The 12,295-nt window shown below is 52.5% G+C and overlaps 1 protein-coding gene across 11 annotated transcripts in view; it reads right to left on the reverse strand.

Annotated features, from left to right (window-relative positions):
- Positions 1-11,945, reverse strand: part of Ppfia4 (PTPRF interacting protein alpha 4) — a 39,109-nt gene extending 27,164 nt beyond the window's left edge. For 3 of the 11 annotated variants that reach the window (XM_042681726.1, XM_042681728.1, XM_042681724.1), the window contains exons 1-12: positions 11,304-11,537; positions 7,941-8,042; positions 7,364-7,528; positions 7,001-7,075; positions 6,792-6,881; positions 6,197-6,388; positions 5,775-5,921; positions 5,368-5,502; positions 2,598-2,681; positions 2,196-2,327; positions 1,855-1,917; positions 1,160-1,251 (exon numbers count right to left, since the gene is read on the reverse strand). In XM_042681726.1, coding sequence (XP_042537660.1) covers positions 1,160-1,251; positions 1,855-1,917; positions 2,196-2,327; positions 2,598-2,681; positions 5,368-5,502; positions 5,775-5,921; positions 6,197-6,388; positions 6,792-6,881; positions 7,001-7,075; positions 7,364-7,528; positions 7,941-8,042; positions 11,304-11,537 — 1,511 coding nt within the window. Of the gene's footprint in view, positions 1-1,159; positions 1,252-1,854; positions 1,918-2,195; positions 2,328-2,597; positions 2,682-5,367; positions 5,503-5,774; positions 5,922-6,196; positions 6,389-6,791; positions 6,882-7,000; positions 7,076-7,363; positions 7,529-7,940; positions 8,043-11,303 lie in introns of all 11 variants that reach the window. The other 8 variants (XM_042681725.1, XM_042681723.1, XM_042681731.1 and 5 more) reach the window with 5 other exon arrangements.
- Positions 11,946-12,295: the final 350 nt, after the last annotated feature.

The raw sequence follows: 12,295 nt of genomic DNA on the forward strand, positions 1-12,295 counted from the left end.
ATCCTGCCTAGGCCCCTCCTCTTCCCTGCAACTCACACCAATTCCATGATGGGTCCAGTGACTCTGCAGAATGCTTAACCAGTAAGAGATGCAAGCACTAGCAAGGGCTTGGGGAATTCCGGACCAACCGAATCTTATTAACTGAGGGTCTGTCCCTTCTAATGAACCTACAGAAAGGACAAGAGGAATCTCAACTACCATTGTATGCCTCTGTCCTTTGCTCCTATGGACCCCTATATACAATAATTTCTGATGAACTTGAAGATTAGAACTTGAGTGTCCACTGCCCAGATGTTTCAAGCTCCGGCATCTTTCCCTCATTCTAGCACTGCCTCCACGCATTCAGATGAACATTCCCTAACCCTTTCTTCACAGTGGCTGAACCCTGTTTTCCTGAAACAGGAAGAACACTGAGCAAAGGGAACCACAAGGGTTCCATCTAAGCTTTTAGAGAAAACAGTCAGAAACCATGGAACCTTGAGTGGCACCATCTGCTTCAGTCTCCTTGACTCTGATCCTATCTCTCTGGACTGAGAATGGAGGGCAACCATGAGGTCTGTACACAATGCCAACAGCTTCACAAAATGTGGAGGTAAATCTAGAGGTTCTCTAAAATGTGCATGGAAGCTCCACTCACCGTGTCTGATAATGGGATGTCATAACCATGTAACTGATTATCATGGCATCTTCTGACCATAGGAAGTTTTGACCGACTCATTTCAATCTTCCTGCTGCCTTTCCAACATCATCTACTTTCCACTTCAGCTACTTGAACTTGGGTTGGTCCTCACCTCCCAATGAGCAGAGTGAGCTAGAGTGAGTGGCACTCCCTGCCAGTGGACCATGGGTCAGGGAGAGCACGTGATGTGGCCGACCTCTCTCAAGGGTAGGCTCTGTCAGTGACACAAGAAGCATGGCTCATGTGGACAAGGAGCCCCCTCTGCTTACTTACCTCACTGTCCCTCAGGGGATAGAACACCCTACCTAACTGCCCATTTGAGTTCCGTGACTGGCCAAGTACTTGAAGCTTCAGTATCCCACCCCCAAATGGGAGGAGGGCCCTAAGATCCTGGGCGGCCTTCAGATGAGGGGAAGCCTCCTTTCTCAAGGTCCATCCAGGACCCCATCCTGGCAAACCCTGCCTCCCGTGCTCCAGTACCTGGAGTGGATGCCATCCACAAACGGCCCCCCTCGACCCTTCAGCTGGTCCACCTCTTGGCGCAGCTTCTCAATCTCTTCAGACAGGCGGCCCTGTGCCAGGCAGACACAGGGTGGGGGGGGGGGGCCAGGGAGGGGCAGAGAGGGAAGAGTGGACATCAGAGAGGGACAGAGAGGACAATGGAGTTGGGGAGAGGCAGAAGAGTACACCTAAGGCATGAAGTAAGGGCCCGGCCAGGACCATGATGACACCAAAGAGAAGGATATGACTGGAAAGTGAGCAGGCCAGCCAGGGAGACCCTGGGAATGGACTCTACTGAAAGAGATGGACTGACCCTCATTACCAGACAAAAGCATAGCAACTGAGGTTGGGCAGCAGAGGGGCCGGTGCGCTGCCACGTACTGCTACGGCAGAGACAGTCGTCAATCCTCCCTGCCACCAAAATCCTCTCACAGATCCAGTCACCGGGCCCTGAGTCTGCTGCCCACTCTGTGTCCTGTGTTTACACCTCTATTCTTCACCTCTGGGTAGTAATACACACAACGTCTGTACTGTGTTGGGCTGTCATGAAAAAACGACTAAGAGAGGCTGACACAGAGCTGGGTATCAGAGCAGCTGCATGACATCCGGGTGTGTCCTTTCCTGGGACACCCAGGCCCTCCCAGGCTGGACGGGGCTGGCCAGCAGCTGGGTACCTTGTGATGGTGCTGCTCCTCAATCTGGCGCTGGGAGCTCTCCAATTCCTGGATCAGCGTGTTCTGGGGGAGAGCAGCTATGAGCCAGGTCCTGGCTTTGGCTCAGGCCTGTGCCTTCATCTCCCGGGTAGAACAGACCCTCCAGGCCTGGGGTCTCAGCCTGCCTCACCAGGCCCAGCTGCTGTCCAGACCCACTCACTGAAGTCCCCGCCATGCCCGTCTGCCTCACCATGACCACGCCCCTCTTCTCATGCTCCCTCTCATGTCCAACCTCTAGCTTTTGGACAGGCTCCATCCACCCACCCACCCATTCCCCACCCCAACCTCCAGGCCCTCCGCACCTTCTCCTCCAGGGCGGCCATACGCTCCTTGAGGTGGAGCTGCAGGCGTTCATTGGACTCACTGAGCAACCGATCCACAGTGTCTGACAGCCGCTTGTTGTGGTCTTCATTCATCTTCTCCCGCTGGCGCACCTGCACAGCCGCCGGCCTTCAGAAGGGCCTGGTGCTGCTCTCTCCAGGAGCCACCCATTCCCTCTGCAGTGCTGCCCCCTTCACCTCTGCTCTCAGGCTCTCTCCACCACCTCCTCCCCCATCTGCCAACCTCTTTCTGGCACTGTGTGGCTCTCTCTGTGGACAGGCCTTTCCTCTGTGTCCCTCCTCCTCTGAGACCCTCCACAGCCCAACCTGTGAGCCTGCCCTGGGAATAGGGAGGTGGCCTGAGAGCTAGCACAGTGCCCTCACCCTTGCCAGCTCCTGGTTCTTCTCCTCTAGCTGCCCTTCCAGCTGCCGCAGGTGCTCCTCAATGTTGCCGTGCCGCTCCTCAGCCTAGGGGCAGGGATGGGTCAGTGCACCCTGAGATCTTCATTCCTCCTGCTCAGGCTCCCATATCCCACAGTGGCTTTGACTAACAAGAAAACCTAGCCCTATGCTACTTATCATCTTGGGAGCAGAACTACCATCACCACTGCCCCTGACCCCTGCCGGGACCCTGGCTTCCTTCCTGCTCAAGGTTAGCCTTAAAATACCTCAGAGCAGCAGGTCAATGGTGGCTCATGCCTAGCTACTCAGGAGGCTGAGATCTGAGGATCATGGTTTGAAGCCAACTGGGTCAGGAAACTCCATGAGACTCTCATCTCCAATTAATCACAGAAAAAGCCAGAAATGGAGCTGTGCTTCAAGTGGTAGAGCACTAGCCTTGAGAAAAAAAAACGAGTCCAGGGACAGCATCCAGGCCCAGAATTCAAACCCCAGGACCAGAAAAAAAAAAATCCAAAGCTGCTGGGCACATGGTGGTCACAACTATAATCCTAGCTACTCAGGAGGCTGAGATATGAGGGTTGCAATTCAAAGCCAGCCTGGCCAGGAAAGCCCATGACACCCTTATCTCCAATTAAGTACCATAAAAACCAGAAGTGGAGCTGTGGCTCAAGTGGCAGAGTACTAGCCTTGAACACGAAAGCTTAGGGACAGTACCCACACCTGGAGTTCAAATGCTAGGACTGACACCAATTTTTTTTAATTCCAGAGCTGACAGCTCAATAAGACTATTAATCCTTTCCCCATGCTTTCAGAAGGGGAAAAAAACTGCTTGAAAGAAAGAGCTTTCAGGGGCTGGGAAGGTGGCTCTGGTAGAGCGCTTGCCTTGCATGCATGAGGCCTGGGTTCGATTCCTCAGCACCACATAAGCAAAAAGAAAAAAGCCGGAAGTGGCGCTGTGGCTCAAGTGGTAGAGGGCTAGCCTTGAGCTGAAGAGGGACAGCGCCCAGGCCTAGAGTTCAGGCCCCACAACCAGACCCAAAAAAGAAAGAAAGAAAGAAAGAAAGAAAGAAAGAAAGAAAGAAAGAAAGAAAGAAAGAAAGAAAGAAAGAAAGAAAGAAAGAAAGAAAGAAAGAAAGAAAGAAAGAAAGAAAGAAGGAAAGAAAGAAAGAAAGAAGGAAGGAAGGAAGGAAAGAAAGAGAGAGAGAGAGAGAGAGAGAAAGAAAGAAAGAAAGAAAGAAAGAAGGGAGGGAGGGAGGGAGGGAGGGAAAGAAAGAGAGGAAGGAAGGAAGGAAAGGAAAGAAAGGAAAGAAAGAAAGCGCTTTCAAACACTATGGTGCATCTCCATAGACAGCACTGTACTGGCGCATGGACTCAATACTGAGTGCCTGGGTTCAGATCCAGATTCCTTCCCAGCACCACTGTGACTTTGGGAAACCGCTGAACCTCTACATACCTTAGTTCCAACTGTAATATGTGGATAATGATACCACCAATGGCCACGGGTCCCTCACCAGGACTAAGTGAAATAGTCCACAGCAAATGCTTCGAACAGTGAGCATTCCACAGTGCTACTAGCCTCTGTTACTGAACCAGCTCAGGTAGCAGCGCCATCTCCCTTCCTCTTCTTATACCTCCAGAGATGGAGACCCTATTGTTTCTGCTGGCAAGATACTATAGAACACCACAGACTAGGAAACCCTTCCTTAGAACCCTTCTGCTATGACTCACTTAACATATTAATCACTTCAGCTCATCCTTTCTTGTCAGTTTTTGCTTAGCTTCCCACACATAACAGCTTCTGCTGTGATTTAAACTCAGCCTTTCATTCTTAAGGGCTGGGAGACTGAAGGGACCAGCACCAACTTCGCCATTGAAGAGATTTGGACACTAAGGCCCCACTAAGCAGTGAAGGACTTTCCCAGGTCACAAAACAGGATAGCGGTAGAAGCAGACTGAGGCACAGCCAGGTGTGAGTTCCACCCCCAGAGCACCTGACTAGTCTCTATTCTGCAGAGGCTCAGGCACCAGGTGCTTGTGAAACCCTGGCTTCCTTTCCTCCTCAGGTCTGGGCATAACAATGGTGATCCCACATAAGACTCCCCCAAAAAAGCCTCTAACCACCTGAAAAGACTCCTAAAATCATCTGACGAATGTATTGTGTCTCTAAGTTTGCATTCATTTACCTAGCTCTTCCAGAAGCTTCCTGTTTCAGCCTGCACACCTCTTAGGAAAGAGTATTCTGTAAAGTCATCACTCGTATCAGGTAAGATTATATTCCCTTTTATATTCATCCTAAAGCTGAAATCTTCAAGCGGCTAGGAGCAGTCTCTACATCTAGAATGCTTCAAGATGTGCTTGACCTAAATTCTCTCTGCACATTTTCAGGGCCATGCACACTTTGATCCTATCTCCTCTTGGGTTTCCTCTTTCCTGAGATGAAAACCCTAATCTTTCCATTCCAGCCCCACAGGAAAAGCTTCAATCATAATGTTGTAGGTGATCATGAATATCCTGCATATCAATGTAGATCCATCTCTAAAAGGACTTTTACCCTCCTTTTTACAGAACTGTGGGGTGATGAGGGCGGGATTGCTCTTCCAACAGAAACAAGGTGGTGTCTAGCATCAGGCAGTGTGAAGCAGTTCTCTGGTTCTAGCCTGAAGTGCCTCCCATCTCTCCACACCTTGCCTGGCTCCATAAGAGCTCAGCACACAGGGGACAGAGGCAGATCCCAGGCCCCCGACACACTTGCCTTGGTGAGAGCGGCAATTCTCTGGGCCAGCTCAGCCTCCACCTCTGGCAGAGTCTCTGCCTTGCGCATTGTCTGCTGCAGCTTCTGCTCTGCCACCTCCAACAGCTCCTGTAGGTGACGGGCCTTCTCTTCACACTAGCGAGGTGGGGTGAGGAAAAGATTTAAGAGAGTGTACTAGGACCCTAGCCACATACCATCTCAGCGGAGGGGAGGTAGGTCACAGGTCAGACATAGCAGGGACAATCTTGGTTCTTGACTGTTCAAGATGCCTGAATTTCCCTTTCCCGAGGAACCTGCAAGATTCCCTTCCCTGTCCTCCACCCCTGCTGCCGGGCTTCTCTCTGGACCAGCATCATCTGAGGAGCCCTAGTGTCAAGTGAAGCACTCACCCCATCAGGAGTAGTTACCTGGCGGTGCAGGGACTCCTTGTTGGCCAGTTCATTCTCCAACTTGTCATTAAGGTCATGGATGGATGTGGCCTCACGCTGAGCAGCCAGATAGCGCTTCTCCAGCGTGGTAATTCGCTCCTCCATGTCTTCCTTCTGGGCCAGAGCCTGGGTAGAAGTAGAGGGGATGAGAGCAAAGGTCACCAACCTTTCCCTGTCCTCCTCCTGTCTGTACCTTCCCACCCACATGTGGCTGGTTCTAACCCAGAAAGGGCTTGATATAGGCTCCTCTGCCAGATTCTGGCCTGACCAATCTTCCATCACCCCTGCCCACCCTGGACCGGACCTGTAAGTGTTCAAACTTGTACACTCCAGCTGGTGAGTGCCAACACCCATACCCAGCAAGAGGAGGTGACTGACAGCAGGCATGCACCTTCACTCACCTCCCGGAGGTCCCGCTGATGCTTGTTGCTCATCTCCTCTGACTTAATAAGGTCCCGACGGGCTATGCCCAGGTCCTCTTCCAGTTCAGTCACGGCTGCTGTCAGAGTGACCAGTCTCTCCCGAGCCTGGCTCAACTCGAAGTTTTGCTTCTCCAGGAGCTCCTGTAGCTCCTCCACCCGGCCCGTGTCATCCTCCAGAGAAAGCAAGTCCTCTGTCAGTCATGGCACCCAGGGAGTCCCATACCCTGCCTGGCCCCAGGGGAGAGAAGGTCCCAGCTCTGCCCCCACATCAGAGTGCAGCTTCTAGTACACTCCTGACAGCTGCCGAACACCCCTGCTCTGCCGTGTACCCCCTGAAAAACTGTTTCTACAATTCAAGTAGAAAAGCATACACCATGCCTAGCACAGAAACAGAAATCGTATGTTTTGTTGTTGTTTGTAGATTATGGTGTGGGAAGAAGGAAAGAGGAATGGATACTGCAGAGATCCCCCAATTTAATTCAAGTTATTTCTCTGTGGGACTCTGGTTTGCTCCCACTTCCATTCCTGTCTTGAAGAATAGAGGCCCTTCCTAAATAGCATCCCCCTTACTTACCTTCCATAAGCGTTTTGGTCCCAACTCCACAGTCCCCTCCTCTTCTGCCACTCCATCCCGAACCCCTGCGCCCTGCTGCAGGGCAGACACCTGTAGGGCACAGCATTGAGGGCAATGACTCAGAGAGAACTTCCTATACATTGTGTCAGGTCCAGTCGGCAGGACCTCAGTAGCTGTATGTGCAGACCAAGGGCAGGTCGTCAGCTTACCTGCTGGTGGGCTCCTGCCAGTTGCTCCTCCAAGGTGGTAACTCTTTCCAGTGCTGCCCGGAGCCGCTCTCGCACCTGCCCAAGGAAAGGGGAGATGAAGGAAGAAAAGTGGCTCCGTTGACCTCAGACTAGAGGGCCTGGGCTTGATCTACTACTATCAGGTATGAGGAAAAGTAAAGGGCCTGCCAAGAGGCAAGTCCCAGGAGAGACGCTAACTAGAACTTGAAACTAGGCCAGCGGCAGAACACGGACGGTTCCGAAGCTTGAAGAGTCCTCCCTTATCACTGGATGCAGAGATCTGAGCAGGACAGGCGGCTCAGGAAACCTGGCTGCACTGGGGAGCCCTGCAGGGGCAGCTGGTACCTTCTCATCCAGGGCCTTGTGGTGCTCAAACAGCGACTTGAGGGCCTTTAGCACCTCCACCTCACTAGAGACCCCCGAAGGTGACTGGGCCTGGCGCTTCACCACAGTCATCCGCAGTGACCGCTCATGGCGAGATACCAGGCACTCCAGATGTTCCAGAAGCAACTGGCAGGAAGCAGGGGAGGGCAAGAGGGAGCGCTGTGAGCTTGTGTCCCAGGAGAATACTAGCAGGACCCACATGATCACCCAATAGCCACAAATACAACCATACCACGGCTAAAATATTGGAATTCTCCCATGTTTCTCCTTAATTCAACATCCACCTCCAACACATCTACTCCAGCCTCTCCCCTAGGATCCCCAACCCTTCCATGACCCAGAAGCTTCAGAAAAGCCCAGCACTGGTGGCTAAGTCATATGACGGGATGATGCAAGGCAGGACGAGGTCAGGATGGAGCTGGGGCTGCAGCTGCCTCTGGTCTTGCCTGTTGGTCAAGGTGGACACATGCTCACATGCATGAACACATGCACACATGTACACATCATGTACACATGTACACAATCACCCCCCACTTACCCTTGTGTTATTCCGTTCTGCTTTCAGCTCCGAAATCTCTTCCTCCCGCTCTAGAAGCTGTTCCCGACACATGCTCAGCTCCCGGGTTAAGGTAGCAAATTCCTGAAAACCCCCAAGGCCTCAGTACTTGAGGATTAAAGTAGTATCCTGCACACCCAAGTCCATAGTGAGCTACTGTCTCCCATCTTTCACTTCTGCCTGCAATACAGTGGAGCCCAACCAATCCTCCTGTAGCTAGTGTGAGCTTCCCCAACAGTGCCCAGGTCTGAGGCCTCTGTGAAGCTCAAGGGTGTGTTGGGATCCAAGGGAACAGAGCCCCACACAAGAACGAGAAAGTTAAGAGTCTGCTTGGCAGCCACTTCCTCCTTTGGCCACCAATGTGAGCAGATCCCACCCTCCCTCCCGCTCAGTTTTTCCGTTTCTCCAGCCACTCAGGGCATCTGCAGAAACTCGTGGAGGGTTGTACCATAGCTGGTTTGGTGGAGTGAGAGCCACACCAATCTGACAGACATGGGGGGAGAGCAGCACATTGAGACTCTTCTATCTAGTGACTCCCAGGAAGTTCTCTTCCACACCCTACCCAGAGTATAGCCAACTGCAGGTGGCCAGTGAGACAAGAAGATAGAAGAACTACAGGGGAGAGCAAGGCCACAGGCAGCCCTGACCAGTCAACTGCTACATGGCTTCAGCCCTAGCTACCTGGGAGCCCCACTCACCACAGCTACAGCCCAGGGCCTGATGCTAAAATACTTGCCCCAGCTTCACTGAGTATCAGTGACTCAGTATCCCTTTCTGGTGAGCACAATTCTACATTGCCAAAGACCCTTCCTGCTTATCATCTTCCATTAGGACAAGCATCTAGGGTACAGAGCCTGACCCCACAGATCCAGGCCCATCACAGCCTATCTACTGACCAGACATAGGGTATCAGAAAGGTTTTCAAGTGATTGGGAAGAGGTTGCTGCCTTGCCCTACACTGCAGCCCCTCCCCGCTTGCACACCAAGAATCCATAACCAAAGGAAGAAGTCCCAAAGCTGTCCCCTCTTAGAACTCCAGCCCAGACAAAAGAGGCTGGATGAGCTTTAAGAAGGGACAGGGAATGAGAGAAGCTACAGCATGGAGACCTCTGATCCTTTTCCTTGATTGTCCCTTTCCATCAAGGCTGTGGTCAAGGAAGTCAAGATCACCCAGCTCACACATGGAAACTGAGGCCTGGGCTTGGTGCTGCTTCATCCCTCAGCTAACATTCATGCACACACAGAGTCATATTTATGCACACATACACCTTTATACACACATACACACACACACATATGCTTATACCCAGAGACAGGACTCAGTGGCCTGTCCCTACCCTATACCATAGACACTGCCACTAAAGGGCCATGATGCTCTCTACACCTCTGGTCTCAAGTTGAGTGGCTACCTGGTCTTGGACAGCCTGTCCTCTCTCTCCCTTACTCATCTGGTGGACAGCTACCAGAATATTGTCCCAAAAACACATCTACAAAGTTATGTACTAACTTCTCAGCCTGTACAAACTTCTCAAACTTTTCTTCTGGCTCCTCTCCCATCACCTAAGTCCTAGCTAGTCCAGCTGTGTGTCTGGTACAGTTTCCAAACACCAGCAAGAGTTCCAAATGCCACACCTTCCTTCTCCCAGTGGACTCTCCCCCTCAACTCCCACAGAGCCCTGCCGAAGTTGGATATAGCCTCTCCAGGACCTTTCCAGAATCCTCAATGGGGTACAAGCCTTCCTCCCTCCTCAGAAAGCCATGCAGAGCAATCCACAAGGCATGGAATCAAATCTTAGCTCTTCCTATTAGTCATGTGACCTTGGACAAATTCCTTAGCCTTTCTCAACTAATTTCATTCTCTGATCCAGAAGACAGAGGTAAGCAATTCTCTCTGGGAATTGCTAAATTAGCCTGATGTACAGAAAGCACCACCAGAGGCAGCTATTTTTAATCACTGATGCCATACCTAACCACCCTTCTGGGACTCCTTATCTTCCTCTACATTCTCTCCTACTCATTTGGATTCTCCTGTGCCTTCTTTCTGGTCTCTCAGGGCCAACACCAGCTCATTTACTACAGGGCATATTCAGGGTCTCAGACATGATGAGGAAGGAATAGCCCACCTGCCCACACCATCTCTCAACCAGACTCCATATTCTTGTTAATAAAACAGCACATCTGAACTCTGGGAAGAAAACTGACCCACCCTAGCCAGGCCTGGTTCATCTCCCTACATTTGGGGAAAGAGCCTGGCCCTGAGGCTTGAGCTATGATTCCTCAGGGCTGCCTCCCCTGGCCAAGAAAGCACCTTTTTAGGCTCAGGGTGGGCTATATAATACATTCCAAATCTGGTTTCAACACCCATCTCTATCTTAAGAGGAAGTAGAGAATGCAGGATATTCACTCCATCCCTGAGAACCATGCTCACAGACAGTTGCCAACCCCCCTCTCAGGCTTGGTTACCAGGCAGAGTTCACAAGCAGAAGGATAACTAAAGTAGGTTCCTGCTCCCCTTCCTATCCTCAGAGTTCTTTTGCCTGGAATATCTAATGACCAACTGAGTGGGGAGTAGTAAGCGGCACTGAGCTCCAGAGCCCACGTGGAGAGAAATACAGAGGATGGGAGAAGGGAGCACATCACCTCTGAAGATGCATGCGTGCCCCAGATGCAGCTGCCCCTCTAACTTCCAGGTCACGAGTAACTGATCCATCGCTCCAAGTTTCCATCTCAGCCTTACAAGACAGGATGGCAGTGATGATGAACGAACCTTCGGCTGCAGGGATTAGCTAGCTCAGTCCGCAGGAAGACACAGCAAAGGGTGACTGCACTGCAGCGCTGGGCTGTGCCTCCGAGAAGCGTGAGGTGGGCTGTCAGAATAGCTGGCTTCTTAGACAGGCTCTGCCTGTCATTGTCTGTGTTTCGTCTCTTGGATTTTTCATCTCTGCAGTAGGGAGCTGGACTAGGTGATCTTAAGGCTTCTCCCACCTCCACTTTCTGTGATTTCCCTACCTGCCACCTCCCAGAATAGAGCTCGGGTGAGGAGCAAGCAGAGCAAGAGGCTTCCTTCCAGTCTAGGGTGCCACCTACTGGTAAGCTGGGCTCAAAGCAGCTGACAACTATGGCTGCCTTAACTTCCGGCATCAAATTCCATTCATTTCTCCTGGTGAGGCCATTCTGGGCAGAAAAGCTTTGAAGTGACAGGAAAAGGGAAGATGACAAGCAAATTCTCCGTGTATTCCATGTTTGATGTGTGAAAAGATGCCAAAGGTTGCAGTCCAATTCTGCTGGAATCAAAGGGACCCAGGGAAGAGAGAGGGGCTGAGAGGTGCAGAGCCTAACCCTTACCTGAGGGAGGGCAGAGTTAAGGTGGCGCTGGAGCTGGTCCCGCTCATGCAGGGCATCCTGGAGCCGGCTCTGCGTGGCTGCCAAGGTTTCCTGACTCTCTCGAAGGGATTCCAGCAACTTCTCCCGCTCATCCAGCATGTTCACCATCAGCTGCTCAAAGTTGGCGTCAGCATCGGCGCCATGGGGGGGCCCCAAAGGGTCCCCCTCATTGATTGTGGGCATCACCTCACACATGGTAGGGGTGGACAGGACCTTCTCCACGTCAGGGGATGGGGAGGGACTCACAGGGTTGGTACCCGCAGGAGGACCCAGAAGGGCACAGGTCTCGGAGTGGGCAGTGCCAGGCAAGAAGACAGGTGGGCAGGGGTTTCTGCCATGGCATCAGTTGCTCTTGCTCTGAAAGGAGTCTGGGGTCTGCAGTGCCCCTGTGGAATGGAGCCAGAAGGCCCGGCTTAACCTCTTAGGGCTGGGGCTTAGTGCCCTGTGTCCCCAGACAAGCAGGCAGCATCCAAGTGTGGCCATGACAGGCAGGAAGAGCAGGGCTGAGAGGCGGCCTTTGTCTTAGACTGAGCACCGGAGCCTGGCAGAGTCCCAGCTGGGTCTAGCGACACCCATGGTTTCTGGAAGGCTGTGTGGTCTGCGGGAGAAGAGCATTCTGTGAGGACCTGCTAAGGAAGGGGAGAAGGGCATCCAGGGGACGGGGGCAGGCCTGGAACCAAGGGGAAAGAAGGGAGGAGCTGTTGGCACAAGCCCCTTCTCCAGGCTCACTCACTCCAGTGGCACCTCCTTACTTCCCCCAAGGAATGCACATGCCTGCTGCCCAGCCTCTGCTGCCTGCAGCCCCTGCCCCACCCCCTGCAGCTGTCAGCAGTGCAGCCGCAGAGGTTTCCCACCCACGTGGCTCACTGGCCAAATATAGAAATGATTCAGTCAGTGGTAGGGGAGCAGCCAGCAGGCTGCCCAGAGCCCTCCTGAGACCTAAGGGTGGCAGG

This window comes from Dipodomys spectabilis, unplaced genomic scaffold (assembly GCF_019054845.1).
Source record: "Dipodomys spectabilis isolate Male_0828 unplaced genomic scaffold, ASM1905484v1 ptg000069l, whole genome shotgun sequence".
In the NCBI taxonomy this organism is placed as follows: Eukaryota; Metazoa; Chordata; class Mammalia; order Rodentia; family Heteromyidae; genus Dipodomys; species Dipodomys spectabilis.